Source organism: Bombus bifarius, unplaced genomic scaffold (genome assembly GCF_011952205.1).
Source record: "Bombus bifarius isolate JDL3187 unplaced genomic scaffold, Bbif_JDL3187 scf7180000010268, whole genome shotgun sequence".
Taxonomy (NCBI): domain Eukaryota; kingdom Metazoa; phylum Arthropoda; class Insecta; order Hymenoptera; family Apidae; genus Bombus; species Bombus bifarius.
Genome location: NW_022885584.1, coordinates 7,665 through 26,343, shown reverse-complemented (window position 1 = coordinate 26,343; position 18,679 = coordinate 7,665). Strand labels below are relative to the sequence as shown.

At 39.5% G+C, this 18,679-nt stretch overlaps 1 protein-coding gene, 1 long non-coding RNA gene and 1 pseudogene across 2 annotated transcripts; 1 reads left to right on the top strand and 2 right to left on the bottom strand.

The window, feature by feature from the left end:
* Positions 1-3,132: 3,132 nt before the first annotated feature.
* On the bottom strand, positions 3,133-3,888 carry LOC117216263. Its single transcript, XM_033462844.1, has one exon. It carries the CDS (start codon positions 3,886-3,888, stop codon positions 3,133-3,135), a length of 756 nt encoding a protein of 251 aa, XP_033318735.1.
* Positions 3,889-9,640: 5,752 nt separating this feature from the next.
* Positions 9,641-9,759, top strand: LOC117216266 (annotated as a pseudogene).
* Positions 9,760-13,972: 4,213 nt separating this feature from the next.
* LOC117216261 lies at positions 13,973-15,116 on the bottom strand. Its single transcript, XR_004489338.1, has 3 exons — positions 15,069-15,116; positions 14,688-14,755; positions 13,973-14,317 (listed from the first exon to the last, which is right to left on the bottom strand). It is a non-coding gene; the product is annotated as an uncharacterized LOC117216261 (long non-coding RNA).
* Positions 15,117-18,679: the final 3,563 nt, after the last annotated feature.

Here is an 18,679-nt window from a genome sequence, read left to right as displayed (position 1 = left end):
TACTTCTTTGCATTTTACCCTTTCTACCAATTTCCAAGTTTTATTCTTATAGAGACATTCTATTTCCTTATCCATAGCCTGTTTCCAAACTTCATTATTTTCGCAACAAATCGCCTCCTCAAATGTACGAGGGATATCTACTTTACAATAATTTGCATGAATCTCGCAAATATTTTCCTTTTCTGGATACCTTACTGGAGTTTTCTTAATACGTGTAGATCTCCTAGGAGTGTTTGAGCTTTCAATACTACTATTATTTTCATCTTTCCTACCTTCTAACTCTTCCTTATCCATACCATCCAATGAATAGTTATCTTCGCTATCATTTCTATCTGCCTCTAATGAATTTTCCTCAAAACCGATACATTTAGTGTCTGTCTCTATGACCTCTACATGTCTAGCTATTGTTATTTTCCCACCTAATAAGACTCTGTATCCTACTTCACTATATCCTAATAGAATTCCCATATCTGCCTTCTTGTCCCATTTGGAAACTCTTTTTTGTTCTGGCCTTCTTACAAAAACTTTACTTCCATATAGATGTAGATTTTTAACACTTGGTTTACTCCCGAAGAATATTTCAAAAGGTGTCTTTCTCTCTATAGTATTCGCTAATATTCGATTTTTCAAGTATACCGCTGTACAAACTATTTCCGGCCAGTACCTTTTATGTACTTTCGCTTCCGCTAACAAGCACCGCGCCATATCCATCACTGTTCTATTATACCTTTCCGCTGTCCCGTTTAATTCATGTACGTATGTTGGGCAATTATTTATTCTTATACCTTTATCCCTAGCAAATTTATAAATTCGATTATTTAAATATTCTTTGCCATTATCGCATCTTAATATTTTTAACCTCTTGCCCGTTAAATTTTCGGCTTCATTTACGAACTGTACGAAAGAATCAAAGACCTCATCTTTTGATTTTATACAATAGATCCTAGTTATTTTACTATAATCATCGATAAATGAAATAAAATATTTTTCTCCATTGAATCCGGTAGTCTTAAAGGGACCACATACGTCCGTATGAATAATTTCCATTATTTCCCTAGCCTTAGTTCGATTATTTTTGAAAGGTAAGTTATGCATTTTGCTTTCTATACACACCCTACATTTCAAAAGTTCCTTTTCAAATTCATTCGGTATGCCAGTCACTAGCTGCTCTTTACCCAAAATCTTTAAGTATTTAAAATTTACGCCATAAATTTACGCCAAGTATTTAATATTTATGCCATCTTTCCTTTTTACTCATACCACTACGTTCGGCGCTGTTTACTAAGTGCTTCTTCCCTTTCAATATACTTTTTATTCTATATGTCCCATTCTCTTTGAACGCTACAGCTGTAAATATATTATCCTCATCTATTACTTTCGCAATATTTCCTTTGGAAATAACCGTATTCTTATTGTCTGTTAGTTTACCTAAACTAATCAAATTTGCGGACATTTCTTTCGCGTAAAATACTTTCCTCATATTTATTTCATTTTGTTTTCCGAATGCTTCAAAATAACTTATAACATTCCCAACTTTTGTCGCTTTTATCGGTCTATTATCGCCTAAATATATATTTACCGGTTCTTTTAGGTCGATAGATTTATCGAAATAATTTATATTATTAATTATGTGATCGGTACAACCGCTATCTAATAGCCACACTATTTCGTTTTTACTTATTTCATTCGTCTCACTGCTGTTTGCTGCGTGCGCCGTTGCTGTCCATATGCCTGCTCTTGAGTTTCCATGCTCGCCCGTGCCGGTTGTTGATTGACGATGAAAGTTTCCACGTCCCCTGCTCGTATTGCCTTTGTTCCCTCTTCCTCTGCTTCGACCACGTGTTGGCCCATGCCAATAGCCGTTACTGCTTCCCGCTTGGACGCCATTTTGACACTCTCTCGCAAAGTGTCCTAATCTTCCACATCTGAAGCATCCTTCCTTTTTTGCAGAAAAGGCGTTGGTTTGCCTTTCTCCTCGATTGGATTTATTGTTCTTCTCTGCTATCTCTATTTTATTTTTCACATACGCTACCGTTTGATCCTCTTCTTTCAATGCGTCTATTATGTCCGCTATGTAGCTGTATTCTTCGGGTAATGTATTCAGCATGTAATTCAGCTTTTCCCTCTCACTTACTTGTGCGCCCACACTGTTTAATTCATTGATTAATTTTTCAAAATCGTTAAAGAATGATGCTGAATCACTGTAGTTCTCCAGTCTTATGTTTTCCAATCTCCTTCTGCATACGATCTGCAGTGCCGTCGACTCTTTCAAGTACATTTCATCGAACCTTTTTATTATATCATACGCCGTTTTTCCTTCCCTAACATACTCCAATTGTCTGTTCGATATTGCACTATAAATTATATTTATCGCCTTCAAATCCTTTTTGTCCCAGTCTTCATCGTCTTTTTCGTTCTTCATTCTAGTTGTAACAGCCTCGCATTCCTTATATTTGAGAAACATCGTGATTCTTTGCTTCCACATTCCATAATCCTCACCATCGAATATAGGTATCATGATTTCCGATCTCTCCATTTTAATTGATTCTTCTTTTTTTTCTTTTCTTACTCAAGCGTTCCTACGTGCTCGAAGTATATTTTTTTTTTTCTCTGAAAGTTTTTTTTTTCTTTACTGAAAACTTACTCGCAAGATCGTAACCACGCACTAAATATCTTGCAAAACTAGTAACCACGCTCTGCTACCATATTAAGGAAATTCGAGGATTTGGGAATACAAATTATTGACTATATTTCACACACTACAGTTATACATCTATATTACACTTTGAAGAACGTCTTGCACGCACGCTTGTCGCCAACCGACTATACTAGATTCTTCTAACATCTGGCAACAGTCTTTTGTCTCCACTAAGACCTTGACGCCCTCTAACCCTTACACACACACTCTCATGTACAGTGTAAATGTATCACTTCCCTAACAGTTAGGTCATTCCTCACTGATAGGGATTCGTCCTTCGTATCGGCTCCGGTCAACGCATCGTTGACATAGAAGTCTCGCTGCAGGATCTGCGCTGCTATCGGAAATAGAGGTCCCTCGTCTTCTGTCAATTGCTTAAGACATCGAATGGCTAGATGCGGTGCTGCGGATAGACCGAACGTTACGGTATTGAGTCAGTAAGTTTCGATCTCTCCGTCATCGGCGCGCCACAAAATTTTTGGATAAGTACGATCTTCTGGACGTATGATGAATTGCCGATACATTTTTTCGATATCGCCGGTAAGGACATATTGAAATGACCGGAATCTCAATAAGATGTTTCTCAAGTCCTCTTGTAGTTTCGGGCCAGTATGAAGGGCATCGTTTAAGGAAACTCCAGTGGTGCTTGATGCTGATCCGTCGAATACAACCCAGAGTTTGGTGGTGTCGCTCGACTCCTTGATCACGCCGTGATGTGATAGATAATACCCATGGTCGGTGGACTGATCCGTGTTGATCTTCGTCATGTGACCCAAGTCTAAATATTCTTGGATCAGCGTACTATACGCGGTTTCATACTGGTTATCGCGTTGGAATCGACGATGAAGAGAGGCGAGCCTGCTCATTGCAGCGGCCTTCGATGATGCTAGTGACGAAAGTTTTTCGTTGAATGGTAATGCAACGACGTATCTGCCTTCCTTGGTTCGTCGGACATGGTTTCGGAAATGTTCCTCACATAGTCGTTCAGATTCCGAAAGATGAGTAGTGGCCAGTCCCTCGTCGATCTCCCAAAACCGCGCGAGATCCCCTTGCAAAGCCGTTGTGGTTGCGTGGACCGTATTTATCGCGGTTTGGGACGTTGGACTCGCCCCGATTACCCAACCGAACCGTGTTTTTTGCAAACGCAGTTCAGGTTCGTCTGAACTTGTGCTGTGTAAGTGCCTCAACATCTGGTATTCATTGTCCGAAGGAACCGTTGGTATGTTTTACTGTCAGGTACCTCTATGGGTATTTCCTTTAATGAGGGTCATATTATCACTCCACACCTTTAGTAGACGAAGCGCCCGTCCCATTGACCGCGGCTACGTTGGGCGACAGACTGTCGCCTCGAGCCACAGCTCACTGTCACTAATCGGATTGAATAATTACGATTGTTTAATTACAACTATAGCAGACTCTAGATTACAATGTTAGGGGATTATCCTGAAGTTCCTACGGGGGGGGGGGCTTCGATGTCCTTTCATCTCGGACATATACATATATTACATTCTTTCATAATTATCCTCTAATGTATTTGACCACATATTCATGTACTTATTTATGTCTATGCACTTATTAATAATTCATACTGTTACGTCAGGCGACACTCTACCTAAACCAGGCCACACACCGCGGGCAAGATGGCAGCCAGATGTCTTCAGGATCCTTACTGCGTCCCATCAGTAGTCTCAAGTACCCTCCATAAATCTTAGAAATTTTCTAGTTGAGGTCCTTCAGACCGAACAGATATTTTTTCACTGAATTGTTTCCCAAAGTTTATTGTTCACCACACGTTGACACGGGACAGTTGCCTTTTCTCGCGTATTAGGTCTCTCACTAACAACTTTATCTCGAGGGCGGTTAGCATCCTTCTTCACCCACCACCATAGTAAATAACCAATTAACAACGAAGCCTATTTCCCTCACTCTCTTAGCCAAAATCGTCATCAACAAATCCGATGGTCCCGTGCACTAGACACACCCGTCCTTAGCTTTCCTCCGCCACATCATCGTCACCAAACTTCACTGACTTTCCATCTTTCAAACAGTCAACAACCTTTTGAGCGGGTTTACACCCGTAGATCAGTTACTTACTTATCTTATACATACGCACCAGCGTAACTATCTTCTTTACAAAGTTGTTGGAATAAATTGTGATTTATAACTTGTTACATCAGTGTCATATTCAATTTAACTACCTCTATTATCCTAACCGAAATAGGGGATCGATCATTTCGTGACGTCGATTATCCAATCGTAACGGGAATTTACGACTCCCGTTGACGTGCTTTCTCGCGATCGCGTCTCCCCGCGAATGGTCGAAACAATCATTATGAGACCAGGTCATCGTTAGGTTAGCGCAACCTCAGGCATCAAGACTTCTTTCGCATGACAAAGCCATCATCAGATTTATCATTACCTCATGGAAGTAAGTACCTTGTCGTATCAATAACTAATCATCAAATAAATGAGTAGGTAAGCAATTTAATCCATTTCACTAAAACTCATACATTACAGACATCCGATCCTCTATCGCATGACCCTAGGCAGTCATCAATAATCACAACATCCTAAGGTACGCTCTTCCCTTATTAATAGCTCTTTATTATGTAAATAAATAAATAGATAAGTCGAGAGACCGAGAGGCACCGCGTCCGAGGCTGAATTTCTATTACTTATCCTAGCGAATTTAAATTATTCTGCTCCTTAAGACTTAATCCGATCATATCCAATTCATAAACCAGTAAGGCCTCTTCGTCATCATAAACCACCAAAGTAATGGGTTCCTTATTATGACGATGATGGTAGTTCTCAACTTCACGGTTTGAAACATATTCAAAACCGTTGAATCGGCAAGCCGATTATTGAAATTAGTCTTCCGCTCCTTCGTCGTCGCACTCCGCGTCATGGGCGCTGCGTCCGGGGGACAATACCTCATGCCAACACGACGCACATATTACCCATACCAGTACCATAGGGATGTAGGAGTGCAACTTGGGCAGACAAGGCCGAAATCTCCCCTGTCCCTGAGCACCTATGACTCTCCGAGGCTTCCCAATACACCGTTTGAAGGCGGCATGTTGCTTGTCAGCCTAAAACCTGTGGAGCCTCTTAATGAGGCTCCATTCTTCCGAGGTGTCCCCTCGTAGGGACTTATAATTTCTTAAAACTGACAATAGTCAATATTCAATATGTACAATTCCATTATAATAAATAAACACAAATTAAATTAAACAGCATATAAATAAATACAGAAATAAATAAATAATTTAATAAGTTAGGTTGAAAACAATTTTAACCATCTAAAAATATGTTGCCAATTACAATGAAGCTCCTAAGCACGTGTATTACTATTGTCTTAATTTTATTGTTATTTAATCCCAGTTCGTATGAACTTTCCTTGGTTTTTATAGTAACAGTCCCTCTACTACCAAGCACTACTGGTATTATTCGTCCTTCTTTCGAGCCATATATTGATTTAAGGTGTTCCAAACATGGGAGGTATTTGTCAACCTTTTCTTTGTACGGTTTCAGGAGGTAATCTCTATTCTCGTAGCGGACTGTAACGTCGACCACGTAAAGCCGTTGCTCGTTTTTGACTACGAGATCCGGCTTGTAACGATTACCCCTCACCATTATTGTTGGCTCAACAAATACCTCATCTCGCTTTCTTAGTTTATTGGCTACAAAGTTTTTAACTTCATCGTGCCTTTTAATGCGAAGGCCCTTTGTGAACTGGCATAACCATAGCACATGCCCCAAGGTTTCCGGTTGGGCATGGCACCTTCTACACGTTACATCGATATTTTTGTTCGCCCGGGCTAAGGTGGTTCCGGGGCCAATGGTGTTCGTTCTCAAACGCAAGGCATCGATCAAGCGGGATGGCTTTAGCGAATGGTACTCCCTAAGCCACACGTTGCTCACTTTTTCTTTCACAAAGTCAGCGACGCCTTGGCCCGGACTTTTTAATCCTGCCCACTCCTTAATGTGCTCTTCTTTTAACCTTCTCTTTGCCTTCTCCACATCTTCCAAGCTGGCTGGTCAATTTATTCTCAGGGAGTTAGCAATTTTCTTTAATTTTGTCTCCTCGTCGTCTCCAATTAAACTTGCCACTGCTGGATCTATTGAGCTTTTGATTTTTAAAGCGCTCCTTAGGGTACCGAGCTTTACAATATGTTCGAATCTCGGTAGCCCTAATCCCCCACAGTTCTTTGGAGCGTAGAAAAATCCAGTGGGAGTAGATGGTAACAGGTGCAGTATCGTTTTTATTTCTTGCCTGACCTGGTTATCCATAAGCTTTAAAACGCCTTCACTCGGGGGATTTATCAGCAGATAATATATATATCGAGGGAAGATATATTTGGTCAATAATTCTATCTTCTGCCATGGCTCCCTTACTCTTCTCACCATGCTCAGAATCTCGGGCATTATAATGCCACAATGGATGCCTTTCCAAGGCCCTATCTTAGCGCCAAATACCTCAAGACTTGGTCTAGATCTATACCCGGTATCCTTTCATTGTCAACTTTAATTGCCTGGTCTTTAATAAACCAGGTATCCTTCTTGGTTATCACCTGGAATGTTTAATTTTTATGGGCTGATATATTCATGCCAAGCCTCTCCAGGTATCTGTGAAGCTCGTCCATCTGGCTTTGTGCCTCCCTTTCATCTTCCCCAAGAAAGTCGATATCATCTGCGAAGGCCAGTACCGAGACTTTGTTTGCTTCATTAATATTGATGCCACAGGTATTCTTCTCAATTGTTTCAAGCAGCGGCTCAAGACATAGATTAAAAAGCAGGATTGCCCTGCTTAACTTCTCTGAGAATTTCTACCTCGACCCCTATAATATTATTAGTTTTTGTAGTCATCTTACATCCATTATACATTTTGCTTATTAATTCCATTATGGGAGTTGGAACGCCTTTTCTAGCCAGACACAGTTTTATTGCAGAATGGGGTATAGTATCGAAGGCTTTCGAAATATCCACTATTGTGTACACTCCCCTCGATTTCTTTTGTTATAATTCAGAGCCGCATTAAGCAATTCAATATTTATCTTACATCCACTCTCTGATGTATATCCTTTTTGTCTCGAGCTCCAGTCTACGGGTGTAAGACGGGGTCGTCTTAGCCGTCTATCGAGGATTGATGAGAAAATTCGGCCCAAACTTGGGCCGATCGTAATTGATCGCCAGTTCTCGACCATATTTCCATCTTTAGTGGCTTTAGGTATTAAAGTTGTCCTATTTTCCTTCCATGCGGTCGGAAAATAGGAACCATACCATAATATATTAAATAAGTTAGCCAAAATTGCAAGCAGGCCAGGCATTAACAACTTTTCTTTTAACAATCCGTCTGGCTCTGCCGCTGTCTTGCTCCTCTTTCTTTTAATTTTTCCCTCAATCTGTTCGATGGTAACGGGCATAAAATAGTTGTTCAAAAACAGTTCTGAAGCTCTCTGCAGTTCTGAAGGCAGTTCCAAATTTGTGGGCCCAGTTCTTCCCCACAGAGATTCATATAACTGTTTTATATCCACCGCATGTGGCGGCTTTCTGGTTGGTTCCAGATAAGCCAAATCATCGTTAATTATGGCATCAGCCAACTTTCTGGGGCACTCATAAAAGATCTCCTGGCAACGTGCGTAGGAGTACCTTTTTCTTCTATTTTTAATAGTCCTTTTTCCACCATCCTGTCTATGGTTCTTACCCTTTTGTTTCTCTAAGAGCTTGTTCTTTTCACTACTGTTATTTTTAAGAGCTCCATATAAAATTGTATAAACGTATCCATGACTTGCTTAATCAATTCCGACTTATTGTCTCTCCCCTTGTCCCAAATCTCTCTCAGCCGAATATAAGCATCCCTTAAAACAGGGGGTACCTCGGCTTGTCTTTCGATTTCTTTAGCGAGGCATTGCCTCCACTCGTGAACCGTTTCTACGCTATTAACGCTTATTTCTTGGCGCGTAGACGCCATGGACGGGACAACGAGATCGCACCCGTCCTCTGTCATTGAGGCTTCCTCCGGAAGGTCCCCTTCGACATTAGCTATCTTTAGCGTTCCTCTCTTATTTCTAATTTGTTTCGCTGTTTTAGTTGTCAAAATTTTGCTCATTTCAACATCGGGGTATTTGTGAATTCTATAAGTTACATCCAGCTCCTTCAGGAGGGCAATCTCATCTGCTTTCCATAGTCTACCACTTGCCTCATTAAGGGGGCCTCATAAGGGGGAGTCCATTCCGCTTCTATTTATATTTCCCACAGCAGGGTGCCCGCGTCGTTCATTGGTCGATAGAGCTCTTTGGGATCCGAAGCTCCTGGGGCAAGCGTCACAATTGAGTTGACCCTAGCGATATTCCCTGGGGTCTCTACATTTAGGAATATGAGACTGTGCACCATGGAGCTTAGGGAAACTTTTATCACATTTGATACAGCCCCATTGAATTGGGGTCTGTACATGGTTTTCATTAAGATGCCTGTCCAGGTCTTGCAGCGTCATAAAAAGTAGGTGTATTTCCCTCTTTTCACACCGGACAGGCAACTTCATCCCGCATTAATGGAACTAAAATTCTGAAGTAACTCATGTCCAGGAATGTTGCCAGTTCGTCGTCTGTGGTCCCCTACAAAGCACGGAAAAACAACCAAGAATGCGCAAGAATCGGATTCTGTTTCGGAAGAAGACCTCTACGAATTGTTTCGATAAAGATAAACGAAACCCCGAGCACTCCAATCGCAAGAATAGTCTCCCCAGACATGAGAACTAAAACTAATTTGCTATTAGACTCCGGATCAGAAATAAATATCATTAAAAATCCTGCCTTACCGATTCAGCGATCATCAACGAGCAAGAATCAATCGAAGTTCGAGGAATCACGGCAGCGAGTCTGGTCACCCTGGGGCAGACAGTAATACAGGTTGCGGACCATCCAATTATTTTTCATGTGTGCCAACGCCCTGGCCGCGCTGAGTGCACTCGTTCCTGTCAGATCACGAAAGTTAAGCAGCGTCGGGCACGGATAGCGCTTGGATGGGTGATCGCCTGGGAACTCCGTGTAGCGTTGGCTGAAATGCGCTGCCCCCCCCCCCCGTGGGGTTCGGGCTTGGGCGCTGGCGTCTCAGCGCCTCGGGGCCGCCAAGCAGTCCGGTAGGGGAACTGGGCTGCCTGGCACGGCGACTCCGGCGACGAGACGCGGTGTGACAATGGTAATACACCGCTCCATCAGCGGTGGTATTAGGCGCGCGGGGAGGCCCCGTTGCGACGCTCACACCGGTTCCCGGACCTCTCTCGATCGCAACCGGGACGGTTATCGTGGAGGTTTTAGTCGGTTGGAGTCCGACACTACCACGCCGCTTTCCCCAGAAGCGGTCTGGCGTCCGTGCGGATTTCCTCCACGTAAAATATAAAAAAAAAAGTTATTTTTCATGTAGTTGATGACTCATTGCTGATCGATCAAGACGGAATCTTAGGATCCGAATTTTTCACAGGATGCAAGGCTCGTTTGGTTTACGAGCGAAAGAATATCAAGTGGGGAAATATTTATATTCCCTTCGATACAAGAGAAAAGGTAATCGTGCCAAAACGAAGTTCGGTACCGTGTACTATCAACATTGCAATTCCGGAGGTAAACGATTGATTTATTCCAGAAATCGAGCCAATTAAGGGAGTCTATTTTGATATTGCCAACCAACAATCTCGGTTATCATATTCAGAGAACGATTTCGGCTTGTAAACGATTACTTAATCCGTTCTGCAATCGCTTATTTGCTAAGTATGTTGACCAAATTGGGCCACTTCTCGTTACGATTCTCGCAAAACACTAATAAATTTTACTTTATATTTAGTATTTTACATGTAAGACACATATGATACGAGCGAGTTAACTAATTTATAATAAAATAATTAAAAAAAAGCAGAAACAGTGCAGAGTATTCGATTTAAATTAACGTAGTAACGTATCCAAATACTTAAGATCGACGGTATTGATAAACAAGAATTGCGTGCTTTTACTGAAATTTCATTGAATCGACAGGCCCGATCCAGAGAATCAACAATGGCGGCAGTCGTCGATACGAGAGGAAATTATTATCGTTTGAATATCGAAGTGAAACCAACGTTCGTTTGATCGTTTCATTCTTGATCCCTGACCCGGCTCTCAGGAATAATGCACACACGCTAGTGTACGCGGATCGTCGCGCGATCCTTCAGTTCGATGTTATTCATTTTTATGAGCTCCGCTTGCTCGAAATCTTACAGAGAGAAAGACAGACGTAACTTTTGTTCTCGAGTTCATCGAGGTTGTTAACAGCTCCGCGATCGAGGATCGTGATCAGAAGTCGATAACACGGTTTCCGGAATATAAATTCGTTGCTCTAATTGCTCCATTTAGATTGACTCGGATCGCACTTATGAGGTATGACCTTGTTCTCTTCGCAGCGTAAGAGTTTCAAAGATGTATCGTGAACCTTGGTAGGCGATTTCGAGTGGTAGAGATTAAAGTTACGTAATTAATCTCAAATTATGAAATATTCCGCGTGGGTTACTTTGATGGTTAAATATTGTTAATAAAAATAAAGTATTTAATACCAACATTTAGAGAAACAATATGTAAATTATAAATAAAAAATAATTAATAAGAAGTACTAGAAAATTTGAAATATAAGCAAGAATATCAGAAATATGATTAATACCAGAACGAACATATTGATAATATCGATAATCGAAAATTCAACTGTCAGTACCTATATCGGTATAACTATACTAGTATTAGCATTCGGCCACAGTTTCCATTTTACGTCTAGTTTCTGCAAATGTATAGCAAATATCGCAGTTCAGCTCGTTAGGGTCTGTTTGAAGGACCGATAACAACGTTTACGACACGAAGGTAGCTCGATAGAAAACATATAAGCGTATCGCCGAAATCAATATCTTCTGCTAACCAATTCGATAGTCACTTTGATGAAAGACTATCCGCAACATCATTTTTCTATTTCGATGATAAAATTGAAGGAAACGTGAGAATAAAACAGTCATGCTATAATATGTCAAAAACAATGAAGCTTTATCAGCTTAACTAAGCTTATCACAATTGAGAACGTTGCCTGGTTCTTATTTGTCAAATTAACAATTGTAAGTGACTGATGTTGTTTCGAATAACGAAACGGATTAAAGAAAGAAGCTTGTCTAATATTTGTATTGAAATCTCAAAATGCAAACTCAATTCGATGCAAACTTTGCGCTAACAATAAGATAATTTCATAAAAATTTCAATATTTAAAGATTTCACAGATATTGCAAAATTTGTACAACTAATTGTGGGATTCTTTTAAGGATAAATATATAATAGCCAATATAAGCCAAATAAGTTTCTTTTACATCAATACTGTTTCACCGGGAAGAATAAAAATTGTGAGAATTTTCCTAGGTCGTTTTATGACACGCACGTCCAAAGATAAGAAGCTACTTTTAAGCCAAGGTCTTGCCATTCAAAATAATTTTTTTCGACAATCGAACAGTTATTTGTAATGCCGTTTTGAGATATTCAAAGTTAGAATTACTTTTTGTTTACAGAATCGCGATATTCATGAAAATACTGTAAAAACCGATGCTACACAAACTTCATTTTTAATATAGAATAAAATAACACTGAAAAAAAAACGATTATTTTATTTCCATTAAAAGCGGACAATGCTTTAAAAAAGTGATATTGGGCGCTCTTTTTCCAAATATCGGGTTTTCCCATTACATTATAATGATTACAGCAATGAAAGTAATTACGTACGGTTACTCTCATTAATATTCCGTCATGCCTTAAAACAGAATAACTTTTTTAAAATTACGGTAACGACATAGTTTCACTATCGATATAACTATTATGTACTTGAACTGAGGTGATCGCCCAAGTAACTGCGATTGCGCATGCTCGCTTCTATTAACGAAAAATGACGCGGCGTCTCCACCCATTCTTGTCCGGTTAGTTTGTGTTTTAACCCGTTACATCCATCCCTTTCATTGGCCATAAAAAGAACTACTACTACTACTACTACTAATACTAAAAGCGAGCATAGTGACAAAGTAGTAACAAGTATGACGTCCTATGCCCCGGATGATCCAGAGGATGAGGAGTCATTGGTAGTTGTCCTCTTCTATGGCAGTTTGTCGGGTCTCCTCGGCTCATAGCCTCCTCTTCCTTCGGGCGCAATGCCCGCTGAAACTTACATCTAAGCTCGAGACTTTCTAAATAGCAAACCAAAAAATAAAGTACAAAGGTAAAATAAAAAGAGAAATCGCGGAAGCTGATTCAAGTACACATGGATGAACAACGATCATATAGCGATCGCTATCTGTTCGCACGTGCATGCTCAAGCAATATTAACGTTCGTTTCGAAAACCACGCGCGCGCGCGCGCACACACACACACACACACACACACACACACACAGTGTGGAAAATACGTCGTGGATGATACACTAACACATAGTTAGTGGCTGAGAAATTATTACATTAAATGTGATCATCGTGCCCCCAATGTCTTTCTCCCTTTCAGGTAGCACCTGGGCTAGTGAATCAGGTCCTAACAATGGGCACGGAAAGGATTAAACTTGAAAATCCTAATCTGAAAAGATGATTAGTTTGTGTAATTTTTATTTAACGGACTAACATTCTTTGATTTTATATTTTGCTACTTCGATTCTGATTAACTCTACTTTATTCATTTAATAGTCACTAAGTAACTCTACTTTATTAATTTAATAAACCAGAACAAAATTTTAATATTGCGAAGAAGGTAGCGAAAAAGACTGAGACTCGATCAAATGGAATAACTGACTCTAAATACATTACTAAGAAAGAAATAATCTCAGATAATCTCTTTATCAAAGCACATAATCGAAAATGCAGAAGCAGTGTTCAAAATTATTGCTTCGATTAAGTGATATTTTAAATTCTAGGAGAAGTGAAATAAACGAACGCGACTTATCCCCTTAACCTACGATTTACGTTCGAGAATGCCCGTAATATTTACGTTTGGTCCGATCATCGTACTACGGGCTATGCCCGTAATATTTACGTTTGGTTCGATCATCGTTGCCCGTAGTTGTAGGTTAAGGAGTTAATATTGTCGCGATCAATTCATTGCTAAAGATCAAGTATATTTATGTTATACAGGAATATTTGTGTAGATATTTGCCATTTGCAAATATTCATACGGAATATTAACATGCATATTTATAAATAACACGAATATATTCTCAAGTGTATATGTTTAACTTATTTGTTAAGAAACTAATTATTATAATCGCGCTGTGCAAGAAGACCTATCCTAAATTAATAAATTTGAAAAAAAAGAGCGTTACTACTCACGGGTATAAAAGATACCCGTGTTCACTATGCTTGCAAAGAATTCTACGTAATACAACCTGTCACCCATGCCGATTCGGACCTTTTATCCTACGACATAATTGAGTGACCAGAAGAACAGAAATGCATGCGACTCACCGTTCGAAGCGGAGAAACAGAGGACGTTACCATCGATACTGCGCTATCCCAGCGAATGTTGTCAGGAAGATTAACATCAGTCAGGAACCGTTGAAAGGCCAATGGTAAAAATGGAGGTTGCGAAAAATCTGTTACGAAACAAAACACGACAAGCAATCGCTGACTATTTGAAAAGTTGGAGATAATGAAAAATGAAGGTTTATTAACTTTAGTAACTTTAGCAATAATAAAGATTGAAATTCTAATAAAATTTGATAAGTATAAAAACTGAAACTCTAATATGAATGTGTAAAACCTAAAATAATCTGTAGTATGTTAGTCATTTGTTTTATAACTCGGTATTAAGACTTCAACATTTATTTTATATTAATGAAAGAATAACCTCAGAAAATGCTATGCTCCCAAATTTCCAATCAAATCGTATTTCTTCATTGATAGTGATCAAAGAAAAATATATAGAACAGACATAATTGAAGTATGACATGTAAAAACACTTACATACTTGGCTTTTGAGCCACTGTTAGAACACTCCTGAAGAAGATGAAGAAGTTGAAGCAGTGATATGTCTATAACAAAACATAAGATATTAAAATCGGTAATACATAATAACAAACTTGAAACTCTGGCAACAATAAAGACTAAACTCTAATAAATATGTAAATTGGAACTCTAATATAAAAGTTTGAGAACAAAATATTCAGTGATTTTTGATGCGTATCAGACAGTTTTATTGTACTTTATTGTTAAGACTTTATTTCAATTAAATAGGGCATTTACAGTTTTCTAAATTATCAATCATTTTTATTGTATAATTAACAGTAATTCAAACAAAATATAATAAAGGGAACAAATTGACATACAATATGAAAAACTACTTACATTCTTGAGCTCCTGCAGAAGCTTTGTCCTCTTGAGAGATGCACTGATTCTAATACAAAAAAAGAATATTCAAAACAATATTAAATAGGATCACATTACCGCGACCGTTAAAATTATAATCGGCGGACAAGAACTCTAACGTCCCGTACAAAATTATTTGATAAAATTTTATTGCTTTCGCGTGTGCTTATTTAATTGGATTAAATTATTGGAGTAATAAAAGACCGACGCCGCCAATACGTTACAATACGTTGCAAACCCGACGCAACGCGATTCATGTTATCGGTACGAAATAAGACGACTAAATGACTCCTTGTACCTTAGTTTCGCCGAGTAACTTACAAAGTGGCCGGGTTAGGGGGGGGGACACATGAACCGATGGCACAAGCAGCTACGCAGTTAACGATTCTACGTAGTTACAGATTAACGATCTAGACAAAGAAATGTATACATCAACAAACATATTCATCTTCTACGAAGCACTTCCTTTCGGATTAAGCAGCACGAAGCGTACCCTACGTCGACATTTACAAACGTCGTACAATATTACGTAGCCCTACTGGCAACACCAGAGACACATTTGTCCAACTTTTTTTTTATTTAAAATTTCACATTCATAATTTGTCCAATTTGGACATTTGGTAGGATTTTTTATCTGTTTGATTATCATGTGGGTGGCTACCCCCAATGGGGTAGCATCTTCGTGTTTGTTAAGATATATCCTTTGTGAGATCTGCTGGGTGTTTCCTTTTTAGTCTTCTTTCTATGGTTGTGTTGATCGTTTCCGCTGCCAGCCGGTTCGGGTGCGTTGCTATTCTTTCTCTGTACCTTCTTGCGAATCTGCTAATCTCTTCCTTGACCGTTGGTATTCCAAGGTCTTTCCGTATGTCCTCGTTTCTAACGTACCATGGCGCGTTTACTATTGTTCTGAGTATTTTAGATTGCATTGCCTCTATTTTGGTTATATGGCTCATTGCTGCTGTTCCCCATAGTGCTATTCCGTACGTCTAGATTGGTTTTATGACCATTTTATATATTTTTAGTTTGTTTTCTATGCTTAGTTTGAATTTTCGACTTGTTAACTAATTGTATTTTGTCTATTATAGATTTAATATGCTGTTTCCATGTGAATCGTGTATCTAAGTGGAGTCCTAGGTATTTGACTTGCCTTGTTTGTATTATGTGCGTGCCGTTCAGTATAATATTTGGAGATATCTATTTTTGCAGTGCGAATGTAATGTGGTTGCATTTATCGGGGTTTGCTTTAATTTGTTTAACTTGAAGCCACTTTTCTATTTTTGTGATATGTTCTTGTAGTGATGTGACTGCTGTTGCAGGGTCAGTGTGCCTGACTAGTACCGCTATGTCGTCCGCGAATGTCAGTATCTTGCTATTAGTAGTTGTTGGTATGTTGGCCGTGTATAGTGTGTATAGAATTGGTTCTAAGACGCTTCCTTGCGGAACCCCTGCCTTGATGTCTTTAACTTCAGAGTATGTATCTTTAATTTTTACTACGAAGGTTCTGCTGCTGAAGTAAGATTTAATTAAATGGTATATCTGCTCCGGGAATTGTTTTCTCATTGATTGAAGTAGACTTTCGTGGTTTATTTTGTCAAATGCACAACCTGCCGTTAGAAATGGAAAGAGAAAGGGAATAGTTGTGTTAAATAGATAGTACATTTATATTGTACTTGTGAGTGTGAGGCAGCGAAGAGCGAGCAGAAACATGTATGCATCCCCTCCCTAGAGTGTATGTAAGCGTCAAAGGACGCCCGGGTCTCAGTTGAGATAAAAGATCTATTAGAAGAAAACAAACAAGCAAGCGAGTGTGTTGTCAAGTCCTTTAGAGAGTAATCCACATGTAGAGCTAAATTTAGGTAATTTGTAAATAAATTTTATCTTTTTGTTCTCTCCAAATCTTCCCCATACCTTAACAAATAGATCAAATTAAAAACAAGAGGAAAAAGTTAACGATAATTGATGAGGATGCGAACCCTCAGGAGGATGCCCAGGAGACAGAGGGAGGGTGCAATCCTGTCGATGCAGGCTGTGCGCCAACACGAATAGGGAATGATGAAGTAAGCGAAGAGTTGATTCATGAATGGCTGCGCAGTCTGAGAAAAGAAATAGAAAAAACCTCGAAGTGACCTCTCCCACATGAGAAATATATAACGAACTAAAGAAAGTGTGGGATGAAATAAAGAAATTTTGGCGATGAAAATTAATGAATTTGTCGGCACGTCTCTATATAGAGCGTTAATAAGAAATAATGCAAGGGATGAGGAAATAAAAAAGCCCTCAAAAAAAGATCGAAGTGGAAACAAAAGAACGATAAATATATATATTTGTCAAGATATATTTAAAGAGCGTTCGAGGAAGTTAGCCGACGTTATTACTAATAACGATTTGGCCTACTTGGAACCAGCCAGACAATCTCCTGAAGCAAAAGAGGTGGAAAGCCTATACAAAGATTTATGGGTCGAAATCGGGCCATCAAACCGATTTTATTCAGGAATATTTTTCTCCAGTAATCACGGAGAAATAAGTGAGTGGGTCAAGAAAATAAGAAACAAAACAGCCGTGTGTCCGGACGGCTTGGAAAATAAACATCTGTTAATTCGTGCTTGCCCGCAGTATTGGCGCTGTTATACAACATCCTTGGTTTTACCTCTCACTTCTCGGAGAGTTGGAGAAATAGTAGAACAACACTAATACCTAAACCAAACAAGGATGCAAGGAAGTCCGAGAATTGGCTGCCTATAACTATAGGCCTCATTCTCGGCAAAATTGTCTTTTCAATTCTCGATGGGAGAATAAGGAGGGGTACCGTACAAAATATAAGACAGAAGGACTTCACCTCCGAAAACGGATGTAAAGTAAATGTGAAACTCCTAAATGCAGCCGCTGATCACAGTAAAAAGAAGAAAGGAAGTGTCTACACAATAGTAGACATCTTAAAAGCGTTTGATACGATGCTTCACTCGGCGATTAAACCTTGTCTGTCAAGAAAAGGTATCTTGACCCCGCTGATCGAACTAATACAAAACATGTATAAAAATTGCAAGACCAAGATCAAGGCGAAGAATGGAGCAGGGGTCGAGATCGAAATCCTCAGGGGAGTTAGACATGGTGATTCCTTGTCGCCACTACTATTTAACTTGTGCCTGGAGCCGCTGCTGGAGGCAGTAGAAGAAAAGACTGCGGGCATAAAAATTAATAAAAGAAATAAGGTCCCTATATTGGCCTCCGCCGACGACATTGTACTGCTCGGAAAGGACAAAAGGGAAGCTCAAGAACAGCTATACATGGTTCAGGATTACCTGAAGAGCCTGCGAATGAGTATCTCTGTGGAAAAATGCTTCAGGTGGTCTCAAAGAAGGACACCTGGTACGTCAAGGACCCAAAGATAGAAGTAGAAAGCGGACCAACTCTTGAGCCAGATGAGGCCTTCAGGTACCTGCGTGCAAAGGTGGGCCATGGAAAGGCCTAAGATGTGGAATTATCGTGCCAGAAATTCTGAGTATGATAAAAAGAACTAGAAAATTATCTCTAAAACCTAGCCAAAAGATGGAGCTACTCACAAAATATATATTCCGTCGCTATATTTATAA

Excerpts from the sequence above, each read along its gene's own strand:
- LOC117216263 (XM_033462844.1), bottom strand. The coding sequence starts at position 3,888 with ATGTTGAGGCACTTACACAGCACAAGTTCAGACGAACCTGAACTGCGT.